The sequence below is a fragment of the Amyelois transitella genome, chromosome 7 (assembly GCF_032362555.1).
Source record: "Amyelois transitella isolate CPQ chromosome 7, ilAmyTran1.1, whole genome shotgun sequence".
Lineage (NCBI taxonomy): Eukaryota > Metazoa > Arthropoda > Insecta > Lepidoptera > Pyralidae > Amyelois > Amyelois transitella.
In genome coordinates, this window is record NC_083510.1 from 4,283,192 (window position 1) to 4,297,574 (window position 14,383).

At 32.5% G+C, this 14,383-nt stretch overlaps 2 protein-coding genes across 2 annotated transcripts; both read left to right on the forward strand.

Moving 5' to 3' along the window:
* The first annotated feature begins 596 nt into the window (after nucleotides 1-596).
* Nucleotides 597-6,099, forward strand: LOC106132093 (cuticle protein 19). The gene is made up of 4 exons (XM_013331414.2): nucleotides 597-611; nucleotides 3,208-3,336; nucleotides 5,183-5,279; nucleotides 5,675-6,099. The coding sequence occupies exons 1-4, from the start codon at nucleotides 597-599 to the stop codon at nucleotides 5,833-5,835; spliced, it is 402 nt and encodes a 133-aa protein (XP_013186868.2). The 3' UTR covers nucleotides 5,836-6,099.
* A 2,871-nt stretch (nucleotides 6,100-8,970) lies between these two features.
* Nucleotides 8,971-14,383, forward strand: LOC106132083 (uncharacterized). Its single transcript, XM_013331402.2, has 4 exons — nucleotides 8,971-8,994; nucleotides 9,226-9,306; nucleotides 13,096-13,192; nucleotides 13,443-14,383. Exons 1-4 carry the CDS (start codon nucleotides 8,971-8,973, stop codon nucleotides 14,381-14,383), a joined length of 1,143 nt encoding a protein of 380 aa, XP_013186856.2.

Here is a 14,383-nt window from a genome sequence, read left to right on the forward strand (position 1 = left end):
ACTAATTGAATTGAGCAAAAATCGTAACAAAAGTTTTATGTAACAAATAATTTGGTTTGACAAACCAGAGATTTAAAGATAATTTATAATAAAAACCGGGTTGAAACCGAAAACCCTGTTACCAAATAAAATAACATCACTACTTAGTTACAGAGGTGGTCAAAATTAAGGTATGTCGAGTTTTGGTTGAGAGAATACTCCCCTAAACACTGTTTTAGCAGGACCGCCTATGTCAGCTTGAAAGGACACTAGTTAATAGTTGTTATATGTCACCGCATTTATTTAATTTAGGAGAAACATCTCCTTCCCGTAAATGACAATAGTTGCGAAAATTGGACGATTGGACAACAGTCCAATTTTAAAGTGATGGCAATGACATAGCATACAATTGATTGCTTTTCTATTGATTAACTAGACTTTAAAAAAATCGGTGGCATGTATTAAGTATCGCTTCCACCCGTGGATTCCAACTGCGCACGCGCCTTACTGCAATATCGGCCTATTATAAATACCGTGCAATATTCAAACCCGCATCAGTGTCAGTTCAGCTCCTGTCGGCTTGGCTGAAGAGGAGGAAAGTGACTTGTGTTATCAACATGCGTTCGTTCCAAGTAAGTGCAGTGTGTACCAAAGTGATATGGATTTTTATGGGATTTGCACAGTAGCGTATGCGCACCACTCAATGTCTGCGATTTCTGATCTGTGTTTAAGTTAGATATTAGGAAAACTTAAAAGAAGTAAATGGATTGGATACTTAAAATATAAATAGTCTCGACCTAGTACTTGTTTGCAACGAATAGGTTCGAAAACTATTGGACCGATAAAAATTTCACGAAACAACTGCAGACAGAAAAGTCCCGTGTGCGATAAACCAATTGATCTTTTGATAGGAAATGGTCTAGTCTGAAAATATTCTTACTGAATTGTATTAAATCCATCCTTAGAAGTGGCAAAAACATTATTATAGTATTGTAAGTCCATCTTTAGTAGTTACGTTGCATGCATTATTGGTTCATTCCACTTTGGTCACCTGGGAGATATCACTGTGTGCGATCAAAAATAAATTGTGATTAATATTTATCAGACCTAACATAATTTGATGTCAATAGTATGATGGTGGATTGATTGATTATATCAATTTTGCAGCTAACATCTTACGCTTAATGTTCATCATATACCTAGTCGCAAAGTAAGTTTTTTCGAAGTTCGACATTATTTAGATTCTAATGAAAAGAATTATTGAACCAATACTCAAAAAAACAATTATTATGCTCAATTCCCTTCCTTTTTCCTCCCTTCAATCAGGTCAATAGAGAAAAGTTACGATTTTTCACACGCTCTTGTTATCAAACAACATGTTTTCGTTCAATGCTCGAAAATCTTGCGTCACAAACATTAACAAATTTCTGAAGCTTCCGCAAAATTATGATTATTGCGGTGAATAGTGATTTCTATGTACTGTATTATCGTTTTAGAGTAATTTTATAAAAATTAATAGGTAAACAATAACAAAATGTTACCAGACAAAATTTTTGCAACAAACGTGTAATTTTTTTTTTTATAAATTTCATCCGGTTATGACGGCAGTGTTTTACAGCACCCAAAAAGAACAATGGAAACAAGGGTAAAAAGCAAAAAAACTGATCAATTAAATAATAATTGACATGTTGTTTGAAGCTCCAAAATAAAATAAATGACTGAAAATCAAGTTATGTTGACTTGAATTTGATGTCGTTTACGGAATAATCGTTAAATGAGAATAAAAAAATGATACGTAGGTTTAGGAAATAGGAACAAGTATAAAACTATGGTATGAATATTTTGCCTGGGACTTCAATTTGAAAAACATTTTTGGGGTAAATAGGTTTCTATTGTGTAATTTTCATAAGAAATATTGCACTGTACGTTTTATTCGTGATATTCTTTAGTGCAATACTGTCAATATCGTAACACGATGTCTTGCGATGTCAACAAATACACGAGGCGCAACTTAAAAGTACATAAAGTTCCGTTCCGTTTCATTTCACAAAAATACCTTTTGTGTTTTTGCTGTAAGTTTTTTTTTCCTTTTTTGATAGAAATATGTTTTTACTGGCGGTATTATAAGATATCAAATTATTCAATTATTTTTTGCGATTTATAAAAAATATTATTTTTGTCACCTAACTTTTCTCTGAGACCATTTATTCGAATTTATAAGCTATTAAAATACAACAAGAACCATAATTTCGCCGATTTATTGGCTATCGTAATCGATTTACCGTTATAATATACCCATGTATTGTTTAACATGTATGTATATATTATGTACTGAAATACCTACATGCATACATTCAGCTTATACACAATACCAATATTTGACCTTATATGGTAACTCCTTACAATGGAAAACTTCTTATGAGTAGTACCAACGACGTAAGTATGGGAAATATTGTTATTGACTATATAACACAGGAAAGAGAATAATATTAGAGGCGTTATGCTTCCTGTGTTTGTTTTTACGCGGCCATTGTTATAGTTTTGGATTAGTATAGATTATGAACTGAGATAAGTACATAAACATAAGTACTTCAAAGCGACTTTAAAGTTTTGAGACATAAAATGATCAAAATGCTACCTGAACGAGATCAACATATATAAAAATCGTTTTAATTTTGACATACTAAATTTCAACAAATCAACAGTGAAAAGATTTCTCTGCTTACACCTCCAGAAAAGAGGCGTAAACATTAGGTATCGGATACAAGCTGTCTATTTATTCATAAATTGAGAAAGTTAAATTTTTAAAAACGAATGCAGTATCTATTTAATTCATTGACTGAATGCAATGAAAAATTATATTCGAAATTGAATTATAAAAGTCTTAAAAAATACTCTATGAAGCTTAAATAATAAGATAATATAAATCATCGTATATTCGTTGTAAGCGATGCGTTCAGTCTTCCTTTGTAAATATGTATTAGTAAGCGTAATTTTAGGTTGTACATATTTATTAATAAAAAAATTATTAATTTTAAAGAGTGTGGTGCGCAAAATTGTTGATATTTTGAATAAAAAAAAGTAAACTGCTTATTTATGATAACGATCTTGATCCGCGCGCAGATAATTAAGCGAACCTAAATTTTTTCTCTGCGTTAGTTTGATTTGTGAACTGTACTTCGGTGTTTCATCTGTCCTAACCATCTGTCGTTAACATTCGTCTTCCAGGCATTACTTTTCGTCACTGTATGCGCCGTCGCGAGCGCTGGCTACATCGGTCACGCAGGTTATGGAGGCTACGGAGGCTACGCGGGCTACGAGGGTGGATACGACGGGCATGGCCACGCTGACTATTATGTAAATATTAATTTTATTTTTAATGATATATAAATAGCATTATAATGTATGTATCTTTTTTGAGTTTCAACATACAAGCTATGTCTTCCGTCTCATAGCCTGTAATATATCTGTTCGATCACCATAACGTCCTTTGCGTAACCCGGTCGTTGCGATGCGGTTGACATGGTCATTTTACAATTTATGTCATTACTACACTAATACTTTTCTAGTCTATAACAGCGTATGCGAAACTCATAAGAGCACATTCAGGCCATGATGTAAAAAAAACTTTTTCTTATTATCTTGAGACTATTTATTATTAAGTATTGTTGAGTTACTGTCCTAATACATAACTCTCGAACGTAGGTACTTTGGGTTAGCCCAATCTGTGTGATTCGAACCGTTAATATTTATATATTGCAATGTTTAGTTTGCCATGCGCGAATGAAGGCTCTTATTTCATTCAGTTTTATGAATAGTTAATTATTTGAAGGCAAGCAGAGTCTTCTTCTAGATTAACGTGGACGAAGCTGTAGGCTCTGGCTTATAGCAAATGAATTCACCTAAACATATTGAAACTAAAACGATTACTTTCTTATATAATAAAAATATAAAAGTTCTTAAAATTTAATGTTGTAAGTCTTTAAAATCTAGTCTTAGTTTATTCACGGTGCATTTATTAGTTTAGAAATATCGTCAGCAACCCTCAATATTATTTCTTTTTACTTTTAATACATAACATAAATACAAATTATGAAATTAATAATAGTAATCAGTAAATGAAACGAACCCCTACTGAGATATTTTACTGAAAGTTTCGTAACCATAGTATTATTACCGCGTCACCAGTGAAAGATATAAACGCGTTTTTAAAGGTCTCGTCAATAAATCACAAATATTGTGTTCGACCTCCATCTATTCATATATTATTTTATGATATTTTTAATGTAATTCAATCAACAGTATCTTATATGAATTAATAGAATTATTGTATATTACTCACTTTGGCCCGTGGCTCCGCCCGCGTGTAAAGTTTATCCTTCCGGCATTGTACACTATATGTATTTAATATCTAATTATGGTAAAAATGTAAGTTAAACCAGAGTTGAACCTATCAAGCTACCACTATGACACAGAGTTTATAGGTCCGTAGAATGGACGCGTTGATGTCTTTTACTCGATGATGAAGTACTATTATAACAGTTGAATAATTTTTCATTGAAATATGTACAGATTTTTTTTTATTTAACCAAGTTTAAGAGTTTTAAATACATATCATCACTTCTCTATCCTTAGCAGGGAAGACAGAGCCAACAGTTTTGAAAAGGCTTAAAGGCCATGTTCAGCTCTATGGCGTCATAATAATGCCTTTCAAATGACCAGCCCTCCGTGATGAGCCCGTGTACATTTAATAATAATAATACTTAATAGTCATTTTTATCGTTAATAATGTTCATATCATTTAATAATGGGATTGAGATAAAAATAAGATCCTCGCCTTAAAGAAGAATACCCAATTAAAAACCTAACAAGACTAGCGCTACCAGACCAATATTAAAAATTGCACTAGATGAATGTGCTCCTATTATTTTAGTCGCCTTTTACGATATCTACGGGAAATAGAAAGATTGGTCCTATAGTTTTCTCAAGTACGAGGCAACACACGTCAGTTTATTCACCATTAAAATATGTCCCTATATGTACTAAAATATGAAATTAACTTAGGTAAAAATTTATGTTACTTGCTTTTATAAAGTTAAGGTAGGTAGACAAACAATGTGAACTATGTACGTTACATATATTACTAATTTTAATACTGATTTTTACAAGAACGATTTATAAAACAGGGCCACATTTTTTTCAGGCCTATCCAAAGTACGCCTTTGACTATGCAGTGAAGGACCCTCACACCGGCGACCACAAGACCCAGTGGGAGACCAGGGATGGCGATGTTGTCAAAGGTAAGGCCTTTATAAACCTACCAATTTCTGTATGAGTGATTACGACTAGAGAAATAACTGATCGATGAATAAATATAACAACTGCAAGGAGAAAGCTGAAATTTTGAATTTGGAAAAAAAAACTACATCTTAATACTTGTCACCATTTCTGCATACCCCTTATGTACGGGAATTCTCGTTTACTTGCTCGACGCGTTTGATTGAGTAAAACTCGCAATAACTTAATCGAATCGGGTGCGAGTAACAACTACTATTTTCAAGCAACATTTAGTAAATGTACCGAGGTCTTGTATTTTAATATTGAGTGTACCTACAAACTTATTTTAAGATCATTATCAGACATTTAATGAATAAGTACAGATAAAATTAACACTAAATAAACTTTATGTTTTCAGGTGCTTACTCTCTAGCGGAACCCGATGGTACTACGCGCATAGTAGAATACACCGCAGACAAGCATAACGGCTTCAATGCTGTGGTCAAGCGCATCGGACACGCCCACCACCCACAGATCTACAGCAACCACTACGACGGAGGGTACCACGGATATCACTAGATGGCACTACACTAACATTATGTTAAATATTTATCACTAGAAATAACAGAGGGCGCTACACTTAGTGTTAAATAGTAACCACTGAAAATAACAGATGGCGCTATGCCGAATTTTAATTCAGCGCTCAAGTACCTTCAAAATCAGTTACTGTGATATGAATAAACTGGTTTTTATTTATTGCACTTCGATGTTCGTCGGAGTTAATGACAAAGCAATTAGTTTATAAGCTAATCAATTCGTTGTTAATTTTGATACAAAAAAATAAATACGATAAATTATTCAAAAATATGTTTTATGTTTTTATTTTATTTTTATATCTTTGGAAAATTACTACCCTTGCACTTCTCAATTTAAAAATGAAAATTACCTATCATAGTGTTGTACCTTTATTATGGAATAATTATATTATTAAAAAAGGAACAAAAACAGCTGTGGAATATTATAAATAGGTACCTACTAGGTATAACTAAATTCGCCATCAATCAAAGAGTGTGTTCGTTTGCAATAAAAAAACATAATGCATTATTGACTAAACTTGGCTGTGAGTTGCCAGAAGCAGATTTAAGTATACACAATCATGCTCATTAAAGTTTATCAATTGAGTTTGGATTGCAAAGAAGTCTCTGTTATTAGCTATTTCTAATATGTTATCAAATATTTTTGCTTATGTGAGAACAATAGCTTTTTTTGCCTAATTAATTCTGTCTCGCTTGGTTTGTCAAACCTCTGTAATTTACTTCTCCAGCTATTGACGTTCAAATAAAACATTGCCATCCATGATGTAATAAATACTGTTTTTTGTCATCTCAAATAATGATTGATAACACCCGTTAAATGAAATTTTTTTTGAACAAATTACACACACTGATTAAGTAAGCCTCAAAGTAAGTTTGAGATTTGAGTTAAGAGATACTAACTCAACAATATTATTTAATTTTATATTAAAAACTTATATTTATATAATAATAATAAATTCTTATATAGAGAAACATCCAAGAGCTAGACCAATCAGAGGAAGTTCGTTTCTCATCATGCCCTGGCCGGGATTTAAATTAGGATTACCGCTGCGCCACAGAGGCCGTCACTCACACTGTACTGTACACATTCAGCGACTGATAACATTGAAAATTTCTAATGTTAAGTATTTTTCTTTTCCTTACTAAGACAAGTCAGCTGATCAACGAATGTTTTTATGGAAGCTTTATATTCATGAATTTCCGTAACCAATTAAAATTCTCTTATTTACTCTCTTATTTATTAAAATAATATATAAATAATCACTGCATCAAGTAGCAAACTATCTTATAAAATGTGCGATAAAATTTACTCTATGTACATACACAGGAGAAATTTAAACATACAATTAAATACATTGTTTACAAGAATGCACTTAGTTCTGGTATATGACCACGTCTATGTTGGATCCGATATATAGTAGTGTTATGTAAGTAAGACTTCCTGCACATTTTTATTCACATAGACTGGAAGTTACTTCATAATTTATGGCTTTATAAATCGGTCTTTACACATAACTACTCACAGAAAGAATAAAAAGAAAGGAAATATAAATGAAGAATGGGTAACCCTATTGCAGAATATACATTTTTGTGAGAGTAAAAGTGTTTCTTTTTTACAACATTAAAGCATACTAGGTAATAAATTATCATTTTCTTATAAATAGTCCCGACCCAATTTGGCAAAGACCGAAGTGTGCAAATGACCATGATCATGGTGTGGGTAATTCTGTTTTATACACGAAGTGACTCCCGTCTGCACTCCGCAATATTGCAGGGTAATCTATTCCACATAAAATGCAGCAAACTCATTTTATTATTAAGTTATGAGACAATATTAACAAAATTATCATGAACAAGCTTGAATGAAATGATTTATTAATGCAAACAGTCAGTTAAAAGCAAAGTGCAAAGATAAAAATACAGAAAATTTCGATTTTATAACCTGATGATGTTCACATAACTCCAACAGAGTGTGGTGGAAGTCATTGGGGAGGTCTATTTTCGGCAGTGGACGTCATATGGCTGAAATGATGATGATGATGAATAAAACATTGTAGAACAAAAACTATTAGAACAATTCTTTATCATGATAAAAGCAATCCGTACGAATGGACTGTAAGCTGCCATTAACTCTTCTTCATCTATGCACAATGAGGACTTCTCTAGCATTTTCTATTCTGTTTATTAATATGATGAAATCTTTACAAGACCAATCCTTTGGCCAAAAACAAGAACTAGATTCAAAATAGTATCTATGATTTTAAAACTAACATCAAACTCCCTATCGGATGGTTTCATAATTCAAAGCAGTGTAACTGCAATTATAAAACATTTTACGGCATAGGTATGTTCTCAAATACATTACATATAATAAGAGAACTCCAAACTTGAAAATAATCTCAATGATCGGGGAATGGGAAAAGAGTTTTGCAATGTCATTTCTTAAATAGTGTTCTTTTACATTTAACAAGACACAACCGAGTGAAATATCTGCTTCCTAAGTAAGTGCGAGTAGTATATTAAGTTTTGTGTAATTTGCCAATTTTTAAAGTTGATCTTAGTTTCCCAACTTGTCACTACCTATTTGAATCTTTGTTCCTTATAAACCGAACAGCTGGGCATGGCCTTTCAGTTTTTATAAATCTGTTGGCTCTCTTTTTCCCGCAAGGGATATAGACATGATTATATGTATGTATGTATCTATAAGATAAAAAGTAAAAAATATATACCTATTCAGGAAACTGTTAACGTAGTTCAACGAGACAAACCATTGTTTCCTTCAAATAACATCGTCAAGGAAAGGCATACACTACAATGTGATGTACTGTATCGTTCCGCATTTTACTCTGACTAAAGAAAAGATAATCTGGCCAATTTTCTATGTGCCGGTGCATCTTTACTAGTAATTGTCACTTGCATGTAAGAGGGAGAATGTACGTACATATTCCTTTGAGCATGTGTGCGTTTATATATAGGTGAGTGGTGGTTTTCGCTATCCGTTTTGCGTCCCGACCTTGGAAATGGGCAGGCTTATTGTGGGTTTTATAATTGGTTAGTTATAGTGTCTTCAAGATACAGTGTTGGTGGATGTATTTGGTGATCAGCTGTACTGGGAATCATGGTGAATGCCTACAATATTTTGGTGAGTACCATGGTTAAATTAGTACTTATTCAATTAGTTATGGTAATTTTTTTTATCTAAATTAATCTATAGATCATCAATGTTAAGGCAATGGGAAAGAAATTACCCAAATCAATAGTATTTATCTATGTATAAAACTTAGTTGTTTCCTAAAATGATTTATTTCACAATAATTGATATTATAGTTATTATATAGAGATATATAATGTAAATTATTACGATTTTTCCTAGGTGCTCTTGGCAAATCTGGTGGTGTTGAATTGTCAAGAACAAAATGTCCTAGAGCAACATACAACGCACGATACTGATTCAGTGAGTATAAACTATATTCCCTTATCATATAAACATAATTATGTAGATAAGACATAATAGTATATTATATCAAATAGACAAACGCTGAAATTCTAGAAAATGATTCATTAAGTGTGAAGTGCACTATGTGTTCTTTTAATGATTTTAGCGGTAGGATAAATTTGCCCACATTATAAGTAATTTATACGGTGATCAGATATCTTAAAGCATCTTCTTCTTCTCAATTTATCCGATAAGTATATTGAGAAGAAGAAGATATATCCAATCTTCCACTCTCGGATGCCTCTTCCAATGCATTCCGGTACGATCTAAATGCGGATATGCTGACACCTTCCTACGGTTTAGTAATACATAATTATTGCAATACGGTGCAGCCCACTTTATTAATTAAATTAATTGAACATGGGATTGAAAGCGTAAATCAATGCGTGAATGGATACTTTTAAAAGAAATTCCTTCTTTGTAGACATTGAGTGTTTATTTTTTAAGCCCAGTGTAAATATTAATTTACAAAAGACCAAGTATCGGATTCAAATTTTTTGCGACACCAGTAACTGATTTTTACAACAAAAATTCAATAAGCAGCGGCATTGTCTATTGGAGAGTCATCAATTATACTTTCACGGTTTTATAGATTTGAATATTTATAGCATAATGTTAAATAAGATACAAAATAACGTCATTCCAAACACCAGCCATTTCGTAATTAGGTGCACGCGATTTTCACTGCGCGCACGCAACGTGTCACCGACACCGGTGATATGACGAGGTGTTAATTACTTGGATCAATGATTTTTTATGATGATTGGACACAATCAATTGCTATTTTTATTGTTTTTAATGTAAATTAGACTATTAAGCGTCGTTAAAAATATTTGAAAATCCTAATACACAGCCAATTTAATTTTCATCTGTAAATAAAAAGATTTTAATGGTGTTAATTAAAGAAACAAAAAATTTATAAGATAAAAAAGGGAATTTAACAAAATGCGTGAATAGAATTACCATTAAAGGTTCTATAGCCATCTTAGTTCAAAATGTAATAAAATAGCAATCAAACTCTTTACCGTCGGCTACCTAAGAAAAAAAAAATATTATTGGCAGATCCTACAACATTTCAAATTATGTACATCAAAATCACGCTAACGGTTCTAAAGCAATCGCGTTACAAACATACATACTTAAATACAAAAACGTATTTTAGTACAGAGATAGGTGCAGCGATTTTTATGAAGATATCCATATGTAATGTGCTAGGAATAAAATTCTAGTCGCCTCGAGTGACGAAATTGCACGACAACTATAACAGCACGGAGGTCGTCTAAATATACACATAGTACAATCAATGAAAGTAGTTTGGTGTGGAAATAAGTAAAATGACCGGAGGCATGTTGTGTTCAACCCAGTTTCTTTCGCAGCAACTGCTGCAATACTGTTCTACATTTCTTTCAATATGCAAATAATTTTATGAATCCTTTCAATTTTATGCATTTTATTTTTCTTTGGGCATGGGGCTCTTTCATGGGGCAGATAGAGCCAAAAGACATGAATGCTTATTGATGTATGATATAATAAATAAATAATTTGAATTTATCTAAAATATAATATTTTATATACCTTTATATATATAAAGGTATATGTCGGGAAAAACAAAAAACACAAAATTAAATTTGATGACATAATTATATTTTTTATACAAGTAGTTACTTTCACTGCCAAAACGAAAGTGTAAAAAAAGGGGCGGAACAAACTACACTGCAACAAATTCATCAATGATGACAATAAATAGCCAAAAACACACTACCTTTTCTAATAAATTTAGACATAGTTACGAAAAAACTGATACCTGCATACTCTTTCGTTTTCATCCAAATTCTTAACTCTCTCATGCAAACTCGTCGGTTGATATAAAATATGTGAATTATATAATTTTACACATCATCAAAAAGAAAAGTAGAAAAATTAAACAAATTTAGTATCTACTAGGAAAATGTAATGGTAATGGATTGTAACAGAAATTAATAGTTAAGTAGTAAATGTGTAACGTTAACGATTAATGGCCGCGCTGAAAGTGAACGCACAAATGAAAGCGAGACTTGACTTTGAGTAACGGTGCTCGCACGTGCTCGCTCATCTTGAACTTGTTAATTGTATTCATGTAGTCGCTTTTTACGAATAAACTTACTGGAAACAGGTCATTTTAAAGATAGAACAGGCATTAGTTTATACTTATTGGCGCATATTTACGATAATGCTTTGACGATCGTACCTTGATCAAATGAACGCCAATTCGGCAAAGGGTCAAGTCAAGAGTACCCAAAACTGCATAGAATTATGAATGCGGATGAAGCGAAAGAAATATGCAGAGATTGTGGCAAGTGGAATTATGTAGTGCTTGCCTACCCCTCCGGAAAATTGGCGTGATTTTATGATTATTCTAGCTATCCTGGCAAAAGTAATTTCTCGTTAAAAAATATGTTAAGAGTGGACAACCTTTATCACTAAGGCGTATGAAAAATTATTGTTGACCGATTCTCATACTTACTCAATATGCTCACAAAATTTCATGAGAATCGGTCAAGCCGTTTCGGAGGAGTACGGGAACGAACATTGTGATACGAGAATTTTATAAATAAGATAACTTTCCTTATGCTAAAAAAAGAGTTTAATCAATCTGCTTTCATACATCCTCTTGCAACGTAGGTATGTGATAAATTATCAAGTTATGCAAAATAATCGATTGAGTAAACTAATTAACATGCGATTACTGAAACCAATTATCCACTGTATCGAAAGTGATTTGACATTGGTTACGGTGGATTGAACCCGCGGTCGCTCATCTTGAACTTGAAACTAGTGACATTTAACAAGCCTGTATTTAGTTTCTCTACTCTCACTGTTTCTATTCTCAGAACATATAATCACGTATATACGACTGAGCAGATAATCTTAAAAAGCCTGAAAGGCCATGTTCAGCTGAAGGGCTTAATGATAAAATTTTGATTAAATTCGTGACAGTTTGCTAGTTCAAGATCTAAAAGAAAAATCCTGAGCCGTCCTCTTAGTCGCTTTTTATTAGGTACTTCCAAGGAAAATTTATGGACTGGTCCTATTCTAAAGCGCTGGGAACTACACGGCACTAAGGATAGATTATGCATCTCGCCACCTGTCACGATACCTGTATACCTTATTTTTAGGGTACTCTTGACTTGAACTTTTGTCTTGGCCTTCCCCTAAAAAAATTAAGCAGTTAGTTAATAACTATAAACAAAAGAATATGCAGACTATTTACAACTTACTTGTAAATAAGGAAGAATCATTTTTTCAACTGGAAACGGGAAAGGATCTCTTCCCATTTCAATTCATGTTCACAAACTTAATGAAAATACGTTTTTGCATACATGTCTTAATAACCGACATTCCTTACATATGGAAACGATTAAATCGCTCACTAATTGATTACTCTAATAACCAAGCATGCGATAGCATAATACTGAATGTATAAATGCTACTTCTTATTACCTTATTAATTTCTTTATGATTGATGCTCTCTATAATACAGCTATTAATAAAGAAACAATTAAAGCATATTATTAAAAAAAAATTATTGATATGTGAAACAAAAGTAAAACATATTAAGTATTTTAGCGAACCCCGAGTTTAAAACTGGGAATTCATTCAAAGAAGAAAATAAGAACTCCTTTATTCTTTTAAAAACAAAGGAGTTCTTATTTATTTAACGCGATTCTATACAAAAGAAATAGCAATTTATTTTTTATTTCTTTTCAGGTAAATCCAAGCTATTCATTCAGCTATGGAGTATCTGACTCCCGTACTGGAGATATCAAAACAGTATGGGAAGCTAAAGATGGTGACACTGTTAAAGGTAATAAAATATAATTGATAATATGTACACATTATATATTTAAAATAATATAATAAAAGGCTAGCTTAAAGTATAATAAAGAAAACTTTGATGAAGCTTTGATAGTCACAGCGATATATCTTGAATAATATACGATGTATTTCATTTATTCTAAAGAGTCTTTATTTAAAGTGTGATAGAGGAAAAAGTGATTTCCCAGTGTATACTTGTATTAAAAACTTATAACACTTAACTGTTTTGTCCCTTTCAGGTCACTACAGCGTTTTAGAACCTGATGGTTCTATGAGGACAGTAGAATATTCAGCAGGCCCCAACACAGGATTCCAAGCGAAGGTCAATAACGATGGTGTACAGCCCCAACCTGATGTCCCAATCTTTGAAAGTAAGGCCATGAGGGATTATGAGCAAGTTTTTGATTTTTCTGAAGTTCCTGATGAAGAAGAGCGCTACGTCAAAGTAAATAAGAAAAGAGGTAACGTTCTCGATGGTCGGATAAGAGACTATGTAAAAAGAAAACGACCACAATATCCCATCGATCTTGAACCCAGCGAATACACCCATAGCTATTCAATAAAACATCCATATCGGGATACAGACGGTGCAGAAAGCGAATCTCATATGAGCATGGATCCAAGTTGTAAAACAAAAAAGAAAAACGAAAATCCTATGTACACAAGTATCACAGATTTAGATTTAAAGAAATATCCGAGTTTTGCATCGAATTCGTTTAAGGAAGATTTTGAAAAATATGAATCTCAGCCATCATATGACTTCGATAAATTAATAAGTAGTCAAAAGTATGGCAAAGGTAAATTTGAAGATTTTGGTATCAAAGAATCAAAATACACAATGCCATCTATCCCAGATTTGCCATCGTTTGACAAATACTATCCAGAAGATCTTCCTTCTCGCCCAAAAAAGAAGTATAAGCCGCATAAGAAACCTGAAATTCTTAGCGATGATCTAGACGATTATATCTTAGTTCCTAAAAAGAAATATAAAAATCCGCTGAGGGTTCCAGACTTGGATGATTACCATAGTAATGACGATGATTACGAACGACCGCATTTTGATGACGACGATAGATATCACTCTATCCGAGGTTCTGGCTCGGCTCCAAAGGAAATCATTAGGAAAGTTGTAAAGAAAAAGAAGCCAGTTATAAACCTATTAGATATGTTTGATATTTAG